The sequence below is a fragment of the Helianthus annuus genome, chromosome 15, assembly GCF_002127325.2.
Source record: "Helianthus annuus cultivar XRQ/B chromosome 15, HanXRQr2.0-SUNRISE, whole genome shotgun sequence".
Classification (NCBI taxonomy): Eukaryota; Viridiplantae; Streptophyta; class Magnoliopsida; order Asterales; family Asteraceae; genus Helianthus; species Helianthus annuus.
The window spans coordinates 2,420,868-2,438,628 of record NC_035447.2 but is presented as its reverse complement, the minus strand read 5'-3'; the positions used below and the strand labels follow the sequence as shown (position 1 = coordinate 2,438,628).

Below are 17,761 nucleotides of genomic sequence, written 5' to 3'. Positions count from 1 at the left end.
TAAACTCCAGTTCGTCTTCTGTTTCATTTGGATCTCGATATGAAACTCTCACTCTAAAACTGATTATATTATTGTTCAAGTCCCAATCGACAATCAAACCGAAGAATACGAACACGAATGGAATAACTATCCAATATATTAATCAGAAAATAACTCAAAACTTATTACAAACTCTTAAACCATAACTCGGTTTCTCTCTAGTCTTGTCTCTTAATAATGTCTAACCCTAACGTGATTTATATAGGCTAACCCTAACTTGGTGACCAAGACATTACCAAATATAATAATAACATAATTAGGAAATTTAACCAATTATGACCAACTTATCAACATTGATCCCTCAAGTTCACTGACTTGTGACTTGAACTCCTTTGCCACCCTTTCCCATCACCGACTTGTGATGAGTCGGGAATTACCGCCAACAATTGTTTCACTAATAATTAGATTCCTCTTATAATTAGATTCCAACGATATATAACAATAAACTCTAACTAATATATCCTCTCTAATAGGTAAGATGAAGGGTAGTGGTGAAGAGAAGACGGATGCATGCACCTCCGGCACCAGTGTTGAAATGATGTTATTGGGGAAAACAAATGAAAAGGAAAGTATCACTGACACGGTGCCGTTTTATAAGCTATTTGCTTTCGCTGATCTTACTGATCACATACTAATGATCACTGGTACTGTTAGTGCTATCGCTAATGGAATATGCCTGCCTCTAATGTCTCTTCTTTTGGGCGAAGTTATTAATGCTTTTGGTCACAACCAGAATAATATTCATCGTGTTGTCAACGCTGTTTCCAAGGTACGTATTTTAATTAATTATTATTCACAAAGTCTTGTTGATTAATCAACTGATTTGGACTATAGGTGTCGTTGAAATTTGCTTACCTTGCTGTTGGGTGTGGTGTTGTATCATTCGTCCGTAAGTACAGATGCTATCTTATATTAGAGTACCATATAATCACTTTAAAAAAAAGGTAATTTCAAAAAACCTTCTTGGTCCAGTTTGGCACGTTTTGACGATAACTCTATCCCAAGCGGTTAACTGTGTTTTCAGGAAAAAAACAAACAAAACTGTTCGGTTTTAGCAGTTGATGGTTGTTTTTCTTTTTGGTGGTTTGAATAGTTTGTAGTATAGTTTTTAACATGATAGATATGGTTTATGAATATGATACATATATGCACACACACATCAGTGCATATTCCAAAAATCTAAATAAATAAATGTTGAACGGCTAGTTGATAATTTCAAGGAATCTTATAAACAATCCTAAGTTGCCAGTTGACCACCCTCTAATTGTTTTAATACGCGTTTGTCTGTTTGTAGAGGTTTCATCGTGGATGATAACGGGAGAACGACAGGCTGCAAGAATAAGGAGTTTGTATCTAAAAAACATATTACGACAAGATATATCCTTCTTTGACAAAGAAACAAATACAGGGGAAGTTGTTGGCAGGATATCAGGTGACACCGTACGCATACAAGATGCGATGGGGGAAAAGGTTTGTATATTTTCATTAGAGTTAATTGCTCGGATGGTCCCTGTGGTTTTACGTTTTTTCACGTTTAGTCCCCACCTTTTGAAAATAGCATGTGTGCTCCCTATGGTTTGTCATTTTGTTACTCGGATAGTCCCCTAACATTTACTCTGGGGACTATCCGAGTAACAAAACGACAAACCATAGGGAGCATACATGCTATTTCCAAACTAACTGACATTTACTCAGGGACTATCCGAGTAACAAAATGACAAACCATAGGGAGCATACCTGCTATTTTCAAAAAGTGGGGACTAAACGTGAAAAAACTTGAAACCACAGGGACCATCCGAGCAATTAACTCTTTTCATTATCTATTGTCATAACTTACAAAAATAGTTAGAAGACTAATAACATATTGAGTTAATTGCTCGGATGGTCCCTGTGGTTTCAAGTTTTTTCACGTTTAGTCCCCACTTTTTGAAAATAGCAGGTATGCTCCCTATGGTTTGTCATTTTGTTACTCGGATAGTCCCTGAGTAAATGTCAGTTAGTTTGGAAATAGCATGTATGCTCCCTATGGTTTGTCGTTTTGTTACTCGGATAGTCCCCAGAGTAAATGTTAGGGGACTATCCGAGTAACAAAATGACAAACCATAGGGAGCACACATGCTATTTTCAAAAGGTGGGGACTAAACGTGAAAAAACGTAAAACCACAGGGACCATCCGAGCAATTAACTCTAACATATTTTATATTTTACAGGTTGGAAAATTCATACAACTATCTTCAACATTTGTGGGAAGTTTTGTGGTAGCGTTTGTCCAAGGATGGCTTCTTACACTTGTAATGTTAACCTCAATTCCTCCGATAGTAGTTTCTGGTTCGGTTATGTCAGTTATGGTAGCCAAGATGGCGTCGCATGGCCAAACCACGTATGCTAAAGCTGCCACTTTAGTCGAACAGACGATTGGATCAATCAGGACGGTAATAGACAAGTTCAGTTACATATAAAAAGCCTGTTTTACTAAATAGACATACAGAAAAACAACGTTATCACACCGCATTTAATCAGCGCATAATTTTCTCGTTGTTCATTCGGTGAAACCAAGGTAGCATGAAATTGGGAAATAAGACACCTTTATTGTTTTAAACTTGACAACATTGTGTTTATTTTTTTTTTAAATGTTAACCCTTCCACTACTTATAACAGTCTATTTCACTCTGTAAACAAATAAGAAAACAATGTTCTTATATGATCTCATAGCATCGCATCGTGTTCTCTTATCGATATTTAGCAAATAAACAAAGACGATTACAGACTAATGGCAGGTAGACGAGCAACAAGTTGCGCCGCTACCCCCCTTCTGAATAGCAAACCCTACCTTGCTAAACATAAAATCCTGCCCCTTAACATGCGCGGTGTTACTGCTTACCACCTGCTGAACCCACTTGAGGAACCGCACCGCGTCAGGGGCGAGAGCGCCAAAGGTATCGAAAGCGAACAAGACGAATAGGTGCTGATTCTCTATGCACGCTTTTTCATGCTTAGCTACTTTGCCTGCCTCTGCCTTGGTTATTGCCTGGCCTGCCTCTGCCTTGGTTATTGTCTGGCCTGCCACAAACCCGTGTTCTCTTTGTGCAAGTGAAACAAATTTGATATAAGTAACATTTTTGTTTTATTTACTATGAAATTGGTAAATATATTATTCTTACTGCATTGAAAGGGTAACTATGAAATTTTAACCTTTTAGAATGATACAATGAAATTGCAATTAAACAAAAATATCTATAGTTCTACAACATTTATGATAAAGATTGTTTAAGGATCATCCTTTTCTTTTTCTTATAGGTTGCATCTTTCACAGGGGAGAAAAAAGCGGTTACAGATTACAATAAATCACTTGTTGATGCGTACAATTCTAGTGTTCATGAAGGCCTGGTGACCGGCTTCGGCATTGGATCAATGGTTTTTATTATGTTCTGTAGTTACGCATTGGCTGTTTGGTTTGGTGCAAAGTTGATACTAGAAAGGGGGTACACTGGCGGAGATGTGATTACTATAGTTTTTGCTGTGGTGACTGGATCCATGTAAGCAAAAAAAAAAAAAAAGAACTAACTCTCTTTTTACCTAATTAACTAGATGTGGGTGGGGTCGGTTCGGGTCGGGTCAGGTCATATCGTCAACAGGTAAAAGTTAGCTTTAAGGAAATGGGTCAATTGGTTAGGAAAGGTCCAACAGGTAGAAAGTAATATAGAACATTTTAAACCATTTTGTTCAGCTAAGTATGTAATTACTCAAACAACATAATTGTTTTGATTTTATATTTGACACACAAAAAACTATTTAAAAAAAGAAAAGAGTAAAGTACGTGGATAGTCCCTGTCTATGTAGCACGGGGACTCCATTTATGTGGCCGTACCCGTCTCGGGTACTTGTCGGGGACGGAAACGCCATGGGTACTCGTCGGGACGTTTCCTAAACGTTTCCAATGTCGGGGACGTATCTGGTAGAAGTATCCAGCCCGTTTCCATTTATTTTTAAGGTTTTTACCCTTTCAAATTCCACAACCGGCCATTAAATAAATAGACCTATCATATTCGTTTTCTCTAATCTCTAAACTCTCAAGTCTCATCATCTCTAATTCTCTATCGATTGCCAATCTCTCACTAGATGAACTGGAATTTGAAAATGATTTGATTATTGATAATTAATTACCTTTGGAAGATGTAGTATTTTTGGAATTTGTTTAATGTATTTTTATTTTTTTATATTTTTTATTGCCGTACCCGTATCTTGGAATTTTGAGTTTTGCCGTTCCTCGTTCCCGTATCGTCCCCGTACCCCGATCCTGTACCCGTTCCAGTGCTACTTAGGTCCCTGTGGGTTACCAAAATTTTGGAATTTGTCCCTAGCTTTTCAAAAGTATACGGGTGGTCCCTGTGGTTTGCACTTTGTAACGCATTTAGTCCCTAGCCAACAATTCTAAAGGTTTCAGCATGTCCAAGTTAGGGACTAAATGTGTTACAAAGTGCAAACCACAAGGACCATCCATGTGACTTTTGGCAAAGTTGGGGACTAAATGCGTTACAAATTGCAAACCAGCTGGACCATCCATTTACTTTTGGAAAGCTAGGGACCGAATCCAAAATTTTGGTAAACCACAGGGACCATCGGTGTCCTTTACTCAAAAGAAAACTTAGTTTTTACGGGGAACAAAATGTTTCTGGTCAAGCCAACCCAACCCGTTTGAACCCGCACAAATAATAATTACACATTTTGACCGATTACCCAACTTGCCCATTTTGTTTCATCCAGGTCACTTGGGCAGGCATCTCCCTGTTTGAGTGCATTTGCTACGGGTCGGGCAGCAGCATTCAAGATGTTCGAAACTATAAACCGAAAGCCTGAAATAGACGCATATGACACAAAGGGGAAAGTATTAGACGATATTCGCGGTGACATAGAATTAAAAGACGTGTATTTTACATATCCAGCAAGACCAGATGAAGAAATATTTAGCGGGTTTTCACTTTGCATCTCTAGTGGAACAACCGCAGCTTTGGTTGGTCAAAGTGGAAGCGGAAAGTCAACGGTGATTAGCCTAATAGAGAGATTTTATGATCCTCAACAAGGTGAAATTCTTATTGATAATATTAATTTAAAAGAATTTCAGATAAAATGGATTAGAGAGAAAATTGGTCTTGTTAGCCAAGAACCGGTTCTGTTTACGTCCAGCATTAAGGATAATATTTTGTACGGGAAAGATGACGCGTCTATGGACGAGATTAGAGTCGCGGTCGAGCTCGCAAATGCTGCTAAGTTCATCGATAAACTACCTAAGGTTTCTAATCTATTAAAACATCTTATTTGCTTATTGTGTTTTTTATGTAATATAAGCTGTTTAGGATTTTTTTTTTTTTTAGAATTAATTACTTTTTTCGTCCCCTGTGGTTTGTCAAAAATCACTATTTCAGTCTATTAGTTTAAAAATTGCGATTTCAGTCCCTGTGGTTTCACTTTCGTAACCATTTCAGTCCACCAACTTAACTCCATCCATTTATTCTGTTAACTTTAAGTGAAATGACCAACTTGCCCCTACGGTTTAATTAAAAAAAACGCTAGTCACAGGTTTCGAACCTGTGACCTATGCATTGAAATGTGATTGTTTTAACAATCACAATCTTGATACATGGCCTATTGGTTTAACAATCACATTTCAAAGCAAAGGTCACAGGTTCGAAATCTGTGGCCAGCGTTTTTTTAATTAAATCATAGGGACAATTTGGTCATTTCAGCCAAAGTTAACAGAATAAATAGATGGAGTTAAGTTGGTGGACTGAAATGGTTACGAAAGTGAAACCACAGGGACTGAAATCGCAATTTTCAAACTAATGGACTGAAATAGTGATTTTTGACAAACCACAAGAACAAAAACAGTAATTAACTCTTTTTTTTTAAGTAAATAGTTTATCTTATTATTTGAAGAGTTAATTACTGTTTTCGTCTCTGAGGTTTGTCAAAAATCACTATTTCAGTCCATCAGTTTAAAAATTGTGATTTCAGTCCCTGTGGTTTCACTTTCTGTAACCATTTCAGTCCCTGTGGTTTCACTTTCGTAACCATTTCAATCCATTTATTCTGTTAGTACAGGGATTGAAACGGTTACGAGGTGGACTGAAATGGTTACGAAAGTAAGACCACAGGGACTGAAATAGCAATTTTTAAACTAATAGACTGAAATAGTGATTTTTGACAAACCACAGGGACGAAAACAGTAATTAACTCTTATTTGAAAGTGAAATTTGGTTGGTTTATGAACGTTTAGGGATTGGACACAATGGTCGGTGAGCATGGAACACAACTCTCCGGCGGACAGAAGCAAAGAATTGCTATTGCCAGAGCCATTCTCAAAGACCCCAGAATCCTTCTTCTGGATGAAGCAACAAGTGCTCTCGATGCAGAGTCCGAGAGGGTTGTGCAGGAGGCTTTGGACAGGATCATGGTTAATAGAACAACCGTCATTGTTGCACATCGTTTAAGCACTGTCAGAAATGCCGACGTGATTGCCGTTATTCATAGGGGAAAGATAGTTGAAAAAGGTACCTCTTTAACCTTCTTGGAGCATTTTTACACGGATGTCCCTACGGTTAACCAAAGTTTTGGATTTGGTCCCCAGCTTTCCAAAAGTACACGGATGGTCCCTTTGGTTTACACTTTGTAACAAACTTAGTCCCCAGCCAACAAATCTAACAGTTTTAGCAGGTCCAAGTTAGAGGCTAAATGCGTTACAAAGTGCAAACCACAGGGACCATCCATGTACTTTTGGAAAAAGCTAGGGACTAAATGCGTTACAAAGTGCAAACCACATGGACCATTTGTGTACTTTTGGAAAGCTAGAGACCAAATCAAAAGTTTTTGTATACCACAGCAGTGGCGAAGCTTGAGATTTCCGACCCGGGGGGGGGGGGGTGCGAAAACGTATATACCCAAAAATTTCTATAGAACCGGGGGGTCGAAAACTTTAACAATTTGTAAATTGAAAATTGATCAGGATCACATTCAGAGCTAGTACAGGATCCTGAAGGAGCATACTCTCAGCTTATAAAATTACAGGAAGTAGATGGTGATTCAGAACATCATAACTCAGAGGATCGTCGGTTTTCAAGAAGCCGCCGCCACTCAAAGTCCAAGTCGTTTGGTTCGCCGCTACACATCAATGACTCGCCACCGGAATCCTTGGAAAAAGAAACAGAAAAAACCTCAAAAAACCGACCAAAAGTGCCACTCCGACGCCTAGCATATCTTAACAAACCAGAAACACCAGTTCTCATAATCGGTTCAATAGCCGCTATTATCAACGGTACAATATACCCCATTTTTAGCCTCCTACTTTCCAGCATGATCAAAACATTTTACGAGCCACCACATATAATGAAATCCGACTCGAAATTCTGGGCTGTAATGTTCGTAATCCTCGGGCTAGTTTCGTTTATAGCTTATCCTGGTAGATCTTATCTGTTCGCTGTGGCCGGGGCTAAACTTATAAAACGGATCAGATCACTATGCTTTGAGAAAGTGGTGAACATGGAGGTTAGTTGGTTCGATCAGCCGGAAAACTCTAGTGGAGCCATCGGTGCACGACTGTCCACGGATGCAGCCAGTGTTCGCGGGTTGGTTGGTGACGCGCTTGCTCAAATTGTTCAAGACTCAGCGTCTGCTGCAGCCGGTTTAGTAATCGCTTTTGCAGCTTGCTGGCAGTTAGCTCTCATAATTCTTGCTCTGATACCGTTAATGAGTGCTAATGCGTATGTTCAGATGCAGTTCATGAAAGGGTTGAGTGCTGATGCTAAATTAATGTACGAGGAAGCAAGCCAGGTGGCGAATGATGCTGTCGGGAGTATAAGGACGGTAGCGTCTTTTTGCGCAGAAGAGAAAGTTATGAAACTTTATAGAAATAAATGCGAGGGCCCGAAACAGACCGGGATTAAACAGGGTTTAATAACCGGGATCGGGTTTGGGGTTTCGTTCCTTTTTCTTTTGTGTATGTATGCAGCCAGTTTTTACATAGGGGCCCGGTTTATCGAATCCGGAATAACAAATTTTGAGGATGTTTTTAGAGTTTTCTTTGGTCTAATGATGGCGGCGTTAGCAGTGTCTCAATCGAGCTCGGTTGCACCCGATACAACTAAAGCTAAAAGCTCTGCGGTCTCGGTTTTTGCGATGCTTGACCGAGAGTCGGAAATTGACCCGAGTGATGAGTCGGGTTTGACTTTGGATACAGTCAGAGGGGAAATCGAGATCCGTAACGTTAGTTTTAAGTATCCTACCCGACCCGATGTTGAGATATTTCGTGATTTATGCTTAACTATTCATAGTGGCAAGGTAACTTTCTTCTTTTTACAACATTGTTATAACTAGAGTGTCCGGAATCCGGATGCACAAATGGGGCCCACACACACACATTATTATATAATATGTTTTAGAGTGAATTTTAAGTTTTGTCCTTTATCTTTAGGCCACTTTGCAAGTTTTGTCCTTTATATTTAAATTTGACGAGTTTTGTCCTTTATGTTTAAAAATCAAGCACGTTTTACCCTTTATGTTTAAAAATCAAACACGTTTTGTCCTTTATGTTTAAAAAATCAAGCACGTTTTGTCCTTAAAAATAAGGCATAAAGGACAAAACGTGCTTGATTTTTAAACATAAAGGACAAAACTCGTCAAATTTAAACATAAAGGACAAAACTTGCAAAGTGGCCTAAAGATAAAGGACAAAACTTGAAATTCACTCTATGTTTTTTATATAAAAGTGTGGTGTGAGTTGGAGGTTTGAATTGGTCTAACGTTGGAGGAAAAAATAACTTTTTTAAGGTAGAGGTCTGGAATGATGTGGCGTGCTGAGGTGGCGGGTTTAGAAATGGACTAGAGGGGTGCATTGGAGATGCTCTAACCTGAGGTGGGGGCGAGATGGTGTGTGATGGGGGTAGGGGTTGGGTAATTTAAAGGGTAAAATTGGTATTAATATATATGACGTATTAAACAAACTAACATTTACAAGGACCAAATGACCAAATATGTTACAGTTCAGCAAACAAACTGACATCCACATCAAAGACCATTCACGTTTAGCAAACAAACTGTAACATTTTGTGAAAAAAAAAAAAATTGTTTGTGAAATTAAAATAAAAGTGTTTTAAATTCATATATGATAATAACTGAATGAACAGTTCTTCTTATATATCATTATTATTATTAATGAAAGTACTTTTGATATTATAATAAAATACATGTACGGCTTTGTTCGGTATCGGTACAAGAAGGTAAAAACCGGTATCAGTCTAGTATAGAAAACGCCAAAAGTCGGTACCGAATTGATATTGGAAATCTTTTAGTTCGGGAATTTCAGTACAGGCACTCGGTACCATTTGCTCATCCTTGATCACGGGTACCGTAGATTTTCTTCAACTTTTAATGATTTCTTTTTTTTAGTTTCAAGGGTAGGGATGAGCTCGGTGCTAACCGATACCAAATCGATACTGGTACCGAAAATACCGGTTATGGTACCGATATATGAAGGTAAAAATCGGTACTAGGAACGCCAAAAGTCGGTACCGAATTGGTACTTAACATCTTTCGGTTCGGGAAATTCGGTACCGGTACCCAGTACCGTTTGCTTATCTTTGACCACGGATTTCATACGAACAACATCATTACCATACAACTTATTTATTGATTTTCTTTGGGTTATCTTTTAGTGTTTTTTCTACATTTTCTTTTTATCTTGTCAACGGTTACGTGCGCTACGCGCTCGTAGTGATTTCAAAACACATGTAAACACAGACTAAATAATAAAAGAAGTTCGCCGCAATATGGCGACGGTGATAAACCTAGTTAGGTTAAAAACTTGTGTTAAAATATTGCAACCTTAAGTCACAATACTCAGTCCGTAAAACTATTCATTCTTCCCACAGACAGTGGCATTGGTTGGTGAGAGTGGAAGTGGCAAATCAACGGTTATCCAACTTTTACAAAGATTCTATAACCCGAATTCGGGTTGTATCACATTGGATGGAACTGAGTTACACAAATTTCAACTCAAGTGGCTAAGGTTACAGATGGGTCTGGTTAGCCAAGAACCCGTGTTGTTTAATGACACCATTCGAGCCAATATTGCTTATGGAAAGGACGGTGATGCAACCGAAGCTGAAATATTTGTTGCTTCCGAGCTGGCAAATGCCCACAACTTCATTAGTGGTTTGTACGAGGTATGTCTACGTTACATTATTCATTTGTTTCGTCATCGTTGAAAAAACTCTTTTTAGAAAATTTAATCTTAGTAACTTTTTAATCCTTTATCTATTTCCCCATTTAGATAAAGTTTTTTTATTCCAATACGAGTTAATTGCCATTTTAGTACCTAAGGTTTGTCCAAATTTGTCATTTTAGTCCAAATAGTTTTTTCGCCTCTAAGTAACCACTTTTGCGGCCGGGTTTGGTTGCGTAGATTTGCAAACACATTTTATTTTTTACATTTGTAAACTTATTAATAAATATTATTTTATTAGTGATAGTATAACACTATTATTACAATAGTAATCTAAATGTTATGCCAATGATCTCTAGATCAAGTGGTGGAGGGCTTGCATGTCTCTTGAGAGATGCAGGTTCGACTCCCACTTGGTGCAGAGTGAGGCACTTGGTTCGACAAAAAAAATTAAAAAAGTTTTGAGGCGAAACTGATCATTTTTTTATTGTCGCAATTGAATATTGAATATTTCTTATTAATAGTTAATACTTAATAGTTAATGTATTGAGTATGATATCATAAACGGTAATATTAATTTAATCAATGAAAAATAAATACTTTTAGAAGTTTAGCTAACAAACTCATCCAAAGTGATTAATAGTATATCTAACTTTCAAGATAGACTAACAACCCCATCCAATGCATTCACTTTTAGCTATAATATTTTGAATTTGACACTTTTCATATAACACAACTCAAATCAACTTATGTATAAGTTAACAGATTAAACTGTCCAACATCATCGATAACATAAATGATAGGTAACAACGAACCATATAACGTGTGAACTTGCAGGGTTACAATACAATGGTAGGGGAAAGAGGCGTACAAATGTCGGGTGGCCAAAAACAAAGAATAGCAATTGCTAGAGCCATTGTAAAAAGTCCCAAGATATTACTGTTAGATGAGGCCACAAGTGCACTAGACGCCGAGTCAGAAAGAGTGGTTCAAGACGCGTTGGATGGTGTTATGGTTAACCGGACCACAGTAGTGGTGGCTCATCGGTTGTCTACAATTAAGGGCGCTGATGTAATCGCTGTTTTAAAAAATGGAGCAATCGTTGAGACGGGAAAGCATGATGAATTAATTAATATTAAGGATGGATTATATGCATCTTTAGTCGCACTTCATAGCTCTTCAAATTAGTAACCATTTTTTCCTTTTATTGTTTAGTTTTAAATATTAAATTGTACACGTCAACAAGTTTATTTATATGTTTGTATTATGAAATTGTGAACTTTTAAATATCAATGGGAAATGAATGTTAATGTGTTTGAACATGTTACACATTTTAAATCCTAAGTTTATGATTTATGTGTAGTGGGAGCTTTTACCATATTTCAATATTCTCAAAACTGAATTGATTATAAACTATTTGTATAAGACCGGTATGCATTCACCGTATACCGCTCACCTTCCAACCCCGAGGGGTGGGGCATGGTGTTTCACAACCCCGCAACGGCCTTTGTTCTTTGTTGTTCTTCATCATGTAGTGATGCTTTAACCTTGCACAAGGACACCGCGTGGTGCGATATTTGACACTTCTCCTTGCCATATCAGACCCCGCTAGGTTGCGTGGCACCTGAGTGATGAGTATAAGGACAGCCTAATATATAGTCTACTTTAATCTATTAAAGGCCCATGTTTGTTTTTAATTTTTTAACATAATAACCAATTAAAGACCCAATTAATAAATCCATTTGAAATTGTTTAACCTAAATAAAAACAAAAACCTACCTAAATCTTAAGACTGTCTCCAATGCATCGGCCTGCATTTACTACATGCATCCTAGTCATCACTGCCACATCAGTTTTATACTCATTCTTAACAAATGCACTCTATATCCTCTTTTTAACTTCAACTCATCCTTCCCACATGCACCTTATCTCCTCTATTTTTTTAAGCTTAAAATTGAATGGGCCCACATTCTCTCTCTGCACTTGGTTGCACTTCCCCACCTACAAGCCTTCCCCTTCATCATCCACTCCATTGCATCCTTCCCACATGCAGCCTCCACGTCACCAAATGCACCCCTTTCACTTGAAGCATTGGAGGCAATCTAATTAGATGTGTAATTTGTTTATGTAAGTGTAGACATGATTAAACTTGTACGATTTGGTTCTTAATTTCAATGATACCTTATAGGATTATAAATTTTAGTTGTTTTGTACTTATTTAGAGGTTCTTAAATGATTTATAAAGAGAAAGTTAACAACCTTTGATTTTTGTTTTTATAACATGACTTGACCTAATCCAACCTCAACTGAGATGAAAATTTTAACAACAGGTTGTTATAGGTCCAACTGTAAATAAAAAATTAAGGAAAATTACGATTTTAAACATTGACCAAGAAATAAACATAAAAGACATCACTAGTAATCTCTAGATCAAGTGGTGGAAGGCTTACATTTCTTTTGGGAGATGTAGGTTCAACTCTCATTTGATGTAGAGTGAGACACTAATAAGCAATGAAAGGAGATCCAGTAAAATCTGGTTTCAATACTTAACCAAACGGGTTTTACTATTAACACATGTGAAAACGACTTTAGCCATTTTAAAAGATGTGGGTCCCACGTCACCACCAACTGTCACTATTCCCAAGTGCTGATATGCATACACGTGTGTATATATACATACTAGCCTATATCCCGTGTGACACACGGGTTTAAAAAATAAAATTAATAACTTATTATTTAATATGATTTTTTATATCTTAACAATCAAAATAACATCTAAGAGCATTGACATTCGTGCCTTTATCTTCATTTAGATAATTTAATATAAAATTTATTTTTCTCTAAATTATCTTTAGTTTTAAATAACGTATCACGTCCATCTCTATATCTATATTTTGATCTAACTGACAAACACTAATTTTATTATTTATTTTTCTTTCCTACAGACTCACAATCTAAAATATAGTTTATTGTATTTTTCTTCGTTTTAACCGTACACTCTCATCACACTTAAACTTTTTAACTTTGATTTTTCAAACCATATGGCTAAAGCTTTACTCAACCCTATTTTCCGAAGTTGGAATTCAAATTACCAACATAGGGTTTAGTGAAACTCTAGCCATATTATTTGGAAAGTAAAACTAAAAAAACCATATCTATATATATTATTATTAATATATTTATATATATTAATAATTTGAGAGGGAAATTAATTTCTTCAATAAACAAATCCATTTTACACGGGATCCGAATTACTTTGGGTCGGGTTTATTTTTGCCCTTACTAACCGACATAGAATACGGATCATATATAAGGTTTTGATCAATCATTTAACCTAACTTTCTTCTTACACTTGCTCTCATCATCAGATCTATATCCGATACACACTCTGTCGTCAATCTGTTCGATTATTGCAGGTAAATGTTCTTCATTACTCCTAAATACGCTTTATTTATGTTGTTAGATCACATATGGAGTTTTATCTTCTTTAAAATTCAACGGCCGGTTGTTAATCGAAAATTATTTTTGGTGTTTTATGTAGATTGTTGCACAAAATCTTCAGTTATGTAATGAAACTTGGATCCTTAGTTATTGTTCATTATTGATGCTTAGAAACCCTAAATCCCATTATCAAAATACTGAAGATTATAATCATTAAAAGTCACCAATTTTTCAATAATCGAAGCTAATGTATTCTTTATATGTTTATACATATTTGCAGAAAACTATAGAGCCGGTCATTATTTTAGATGACGAATCTTTCAACAATCGTAGGTAAATGTTCTGTGTATTGTATTTTAGATGTTATGTTTTTTTTTGCGGAAAACCCTATCGGCATATCTTACATTATAATGTTGATGATAATGCATTTTGTTAAAAATACAGATTATGTTGATTTATTCTCTTCATATGTTTTTGCCCTTTTTTCCTGTTGTACATAACTTTTCAGTATCAGAATCAATTTTTTGATGTTGTATATTATTTTTGCCCTTTTTTCCTGTTCTAAAAATGAATTATTTTGAAAATTTATATAACGTATACTTATTATTGTTTGTAAAATTCATTGTTTTGTTATTAATAATTGACCTTTTTTCTTTTAATAAATTCGTATATTAATTTTCAGGTATCGACCCTTTGCACAACACTCCTTCATTTTTAAAGCTAATTGATGAAGATTTTCCAATATTTTTGGTACGTTTATTAAATTTATTCTAATGTTTTATAATTATATATATTATGTAAACTGATAATTTATTCGCTTTTTTAAACTCATAGGAATTACCTAATGACTTTACATCAATGGTTTGGGGAGACCACCCACCTTACAAAGATTCAGTTAAGATTGTTGATGGTGACAATATATGGTTTGTAAGAGTAAAAAAAACAGATGTTGGCCCTGTTCTTGCTGATGGATTCACCAAACTGGTTAGGGATACTCATGTTAGAAAAGACGACTACCTTATGTTTCAGACTTATGGACAGACCTCATTTTTTTTAATGGTCTTTAAATCATGTGTTCATAGAAACATGTTCATATCCAAGATAAACCCTCAAGAAGATGTTATTGTAAGTATTATCTTATAATATTTGTATGTTGAATACTTTGTTATGTTTGTATACTGCTTTTTAAGTTATTTTTTAATAATAATTATCACAACATATGCAGGTAATGGCAGATAAGTTTTGGAGAGATTTTTATGGAAAGATGTTCAAAGGTGGTCAATCAACTCTGTATTTAGGAGATACGTTTTGGAACGTTAACATGGACGGATTAACTGACAGGTGTGTTTTTACTCATGGATGTTCGGAGATGATAAATGAACTTGCCTTAGACAGGAGATCTACCTTTGTTTTCTCAATGCATGGAAATAAGGTCTTCGAGGTTTCAGTGTTTAATCATGAAACCGGTACTCAAATTCAGAACAACAGGGTTGAGTTAGTAGTTTTGGACGACCCAATCTATGTTGACGATTTTGATGAATTTGCTATCGAGGTTAGAATTATAAATGTACAATATTGTTTACTTATCAAGTAGATCTTATAATTACATAATTCATTTAACACATTGTTATTGGTTAATTTTATATTTAGACGGCATGTAAAGAGGAGTGTATTGATGCTGGAACTGTCATTGAAGAAGGTGTTGTTGTTGAAAGTAAAGATGTAAATGCTCATTTGGCAGGTTTTGAAGATATGTTCAATGTAATTCTTTATATTATAAGAAAATTAATTAACTGATTTTATAAATATTTTTATGATGTATTTTGACACTTTTTTTTTCATTCTTAATTATATAGGATCAAGACGATTCCAAGTTTGATACCTTTTTCTCATCTCTACTTGAAATGGAAGACCTTAAGAAGAAGGTAGTTTTGGTTACATGTATCATTTATTTATTAAATAATAATTATTTCTATTATGTTAAACCAAAATTTATTTTGATCTGTAGTTCAAAGAGAATTGGGATTCAAAAACTGAAGGCAAAGGCAAACCAAGTGTTGTTTGTGATGTATATTCAAAAACTGCGGATGAGGATATGATAGTTGAACAAAACTTGACGGCTGATGTGTGTGAAGATGATCTGGAAGGAAATCAAAAACATGTAAGTATTCAGCTTGTTCATTTTGAAATTGTTTTATATGTTTAACAATTTCTAATATATTTTATTGAATTATTATTTAACTTTTACGTATTCAGCCTTTATTAGACAAAGATAACTCCAAAAGTGTTTGATATGTTTAAAATTAATGAATTTATTTATTAGAATTATTATTAAACTTTTACATAATCATGTTTTGGTAAGAAACAATGAAAATACAAAACATTCTTTGTTTATTTCAATCATTATTTAACTTTTACATATTCATATTTATTTTTTTTATTGTGAAGGTTAAAGGCAAGTCCAAAGTTTATGAAACTCAGGTATTTAAATCAAAAAATGAATACCGGTCAACTCACTTATCGTTATATATTTCATAGTAACATGTTTATTTAAAAGTTGTTACTTATTTTTGTTACTTTTCATACAGACAAAACGAAGTCTTCGGAGCAGAATTAAAAGAGTTGATGCAGGAGCAAGCACTTCCTCTCTGGTCTTGAAATCCACAGAAACGGTAGAAAACATAATTGATAATTTTTTGACATTTACGGTTTAGATTTTATAGTAACAAATTTTAAAAAAACTTAATAATTATTTGTGTTGCTTTTGGTACAGACAAAAAGAAATCTTCGAAGCCGAATTAAAAAGGTTGATGAAGCGCCAATGACGGGTTCTCCAGTCTTGAAATCCACAAACCTGGTACAACAACAAATTGTAACTTTTTGGGAAATATTTATTATTTACATAGTTCATATATCTTAATTATCTAGTGCTTTTCGTTCAATATGATTTCTGCAATAAATGGGTTTGGGTTTAAATTGTTAGCTAAAAATATTGCCACTATTTGTTTGGTTATAATATAGTCGTTCTTTCTTAATGGCTAAAATAGTGCTTTGTTCATTTCTTTTTGGTGATAATACATGTTTTTTTTGTTTCATGATAATATAGTCATTTGTTCATTTGGTTGAGTGATAATATAGGTGTAATTCGCTTCATGATAATATAATAATTTGCTCCTTTTGATTTGATGATAACTTAGGAATTAGGTGTGTGATAACAATATACCTGATAGTATTGCTTTGCATGATTATATAGTTTCCGCTTCCTTTCGTGATAAAATTGTTTTTAGTGATAATAGAGTGTCGTGTAGGGGTCTTCAAAATTAGTGGAGGAACTTGTAAACATCCTAACAACAAAGTACTAATTTTATTTGTCTCATCTTTATTTGTGTGTGTTTACGAAATCGGATATCCGAACTTTGGAAGTCCAAACTTTCCAAAACGGTTTTGGATAGTGATATTTACTATCTGAAATATTCGGATAGGCGGTTTTGAACAATCGTGTTTGTTTCGTGATAATATATAATCTCTATACTATATATCTAGAATATGTTCAATTTAATTAAATTATCTTCAGAAAAAGCGCAAGAAGACAATTCAAATACTTAACCCACAATCAACGGTTTTGAACTTCAAAAGAATTGCGGAACACAGAATTGTAAGATTTTGTACATTTTTTTTTGTTTCTTTCTTGAAGTTCTTATCAAAACGATATATTTAATGATGACTGTAATATGTTGTATTTTTCAGCGACTACCACCAAAAATGACATCTGTGTTGGACTTATCTCCTACTAATCTCAAAGAAGTGAGTGTTCAAAACATGACAGGTGAAGTCAACTTTATAATGACCAGATCGGAAAAAAACCGCAAAGCGTTCCGGTATGCATTTGTTGGATGGTCGAATTACTTGAAGGCTTGGAACATCAAAATGGGAGCCGAAATGTTTTTTGAGTTCAACAACTCAAGCAAGGTCTTGACACTGACAAAGGTTGTGGAGAAGCGTGGTGTTAAGAAGAAAAAATCGCGTGCATGAATCGGAAGTCTGCTTGTAGTTGTGGTGGTTTTTATA

At 35.3% G+C, this 17,761-nt stretch overlaps 3 protein-coding genes across 3 annotated transcripts; all 3 read left to right on the top strand.

Annotated features, from left to right (window-relative positions):
* The first annotated feature begins 517 nt into the window (after positions 1-517).
* Positions 518-11,610, top strand: LOC118487252 (ABC transporter B family member 21-like). The gene is made up of 10 exons (XM_035983922.1): positions 518-808; positions 874-928; positions 1,334-1,509; positions 2,250-2,471; positions 3,337-3,575; positions 4,804-5,329; positions 6,314-6,587; positions 7,040-8,370; positions 9,960-10,253; positions 11,090-11,610. The coding sequence occupies exons 1-10, from the start codon at positions 518-520 to the stop codon at positions 11,438-11,440; spliced, it is 3,759 nt and encodes a 1,252-aa protein (XP_035839815.1). The 3' UTR covers positions 11,441-11,610.
* A 2,357-nt stretch (positions 11,611-13,967) lies between these two features.
* Positions 13,968-15,490, top strand: LOC110911319. Its single transcript, XM_022155924.1, has 5 exons — positions 13,968-14,026; positions 14,376-14,443; positions 14,528-14,818; positions 14,919-15,245; positions 15,344-15,490. Exons 1-5 carry the CDS (start codon positions 14,002-14,004, stop codon positions 15,488-15,490), a joined length of 858 nt encoding a protein of 285 aa, XP_022011616.1. The 5' UTR covers positions 13,968-14,001.
* A 263-nt stretch (positions 15,491-15,753) lies between these two features.
* LOC110909972 lies at positions 15,754-17,738 on the top strand. Its single transcript, XM_022154694.2, has 6 exons — positions 15,754-15,854; positions 16,142-16,174; positions 16,282-16,365; positions 16,467-16,550; positions 17,268-17,348; positions 17,441-17,738. Exons 1-6 carry the CDS (start codon positions 15,789-15,791, stop codon positions 17,723-17,725), a joined length of 633 nt encoding a protein of 210 aa, XP_022010386.1. The 5' UTR covers positions 15,754-15,788; the 3' UTR covers positions 17,726-17,738.
* Positions 17,739-17,761: the final 23 nt, after the last annotated feature.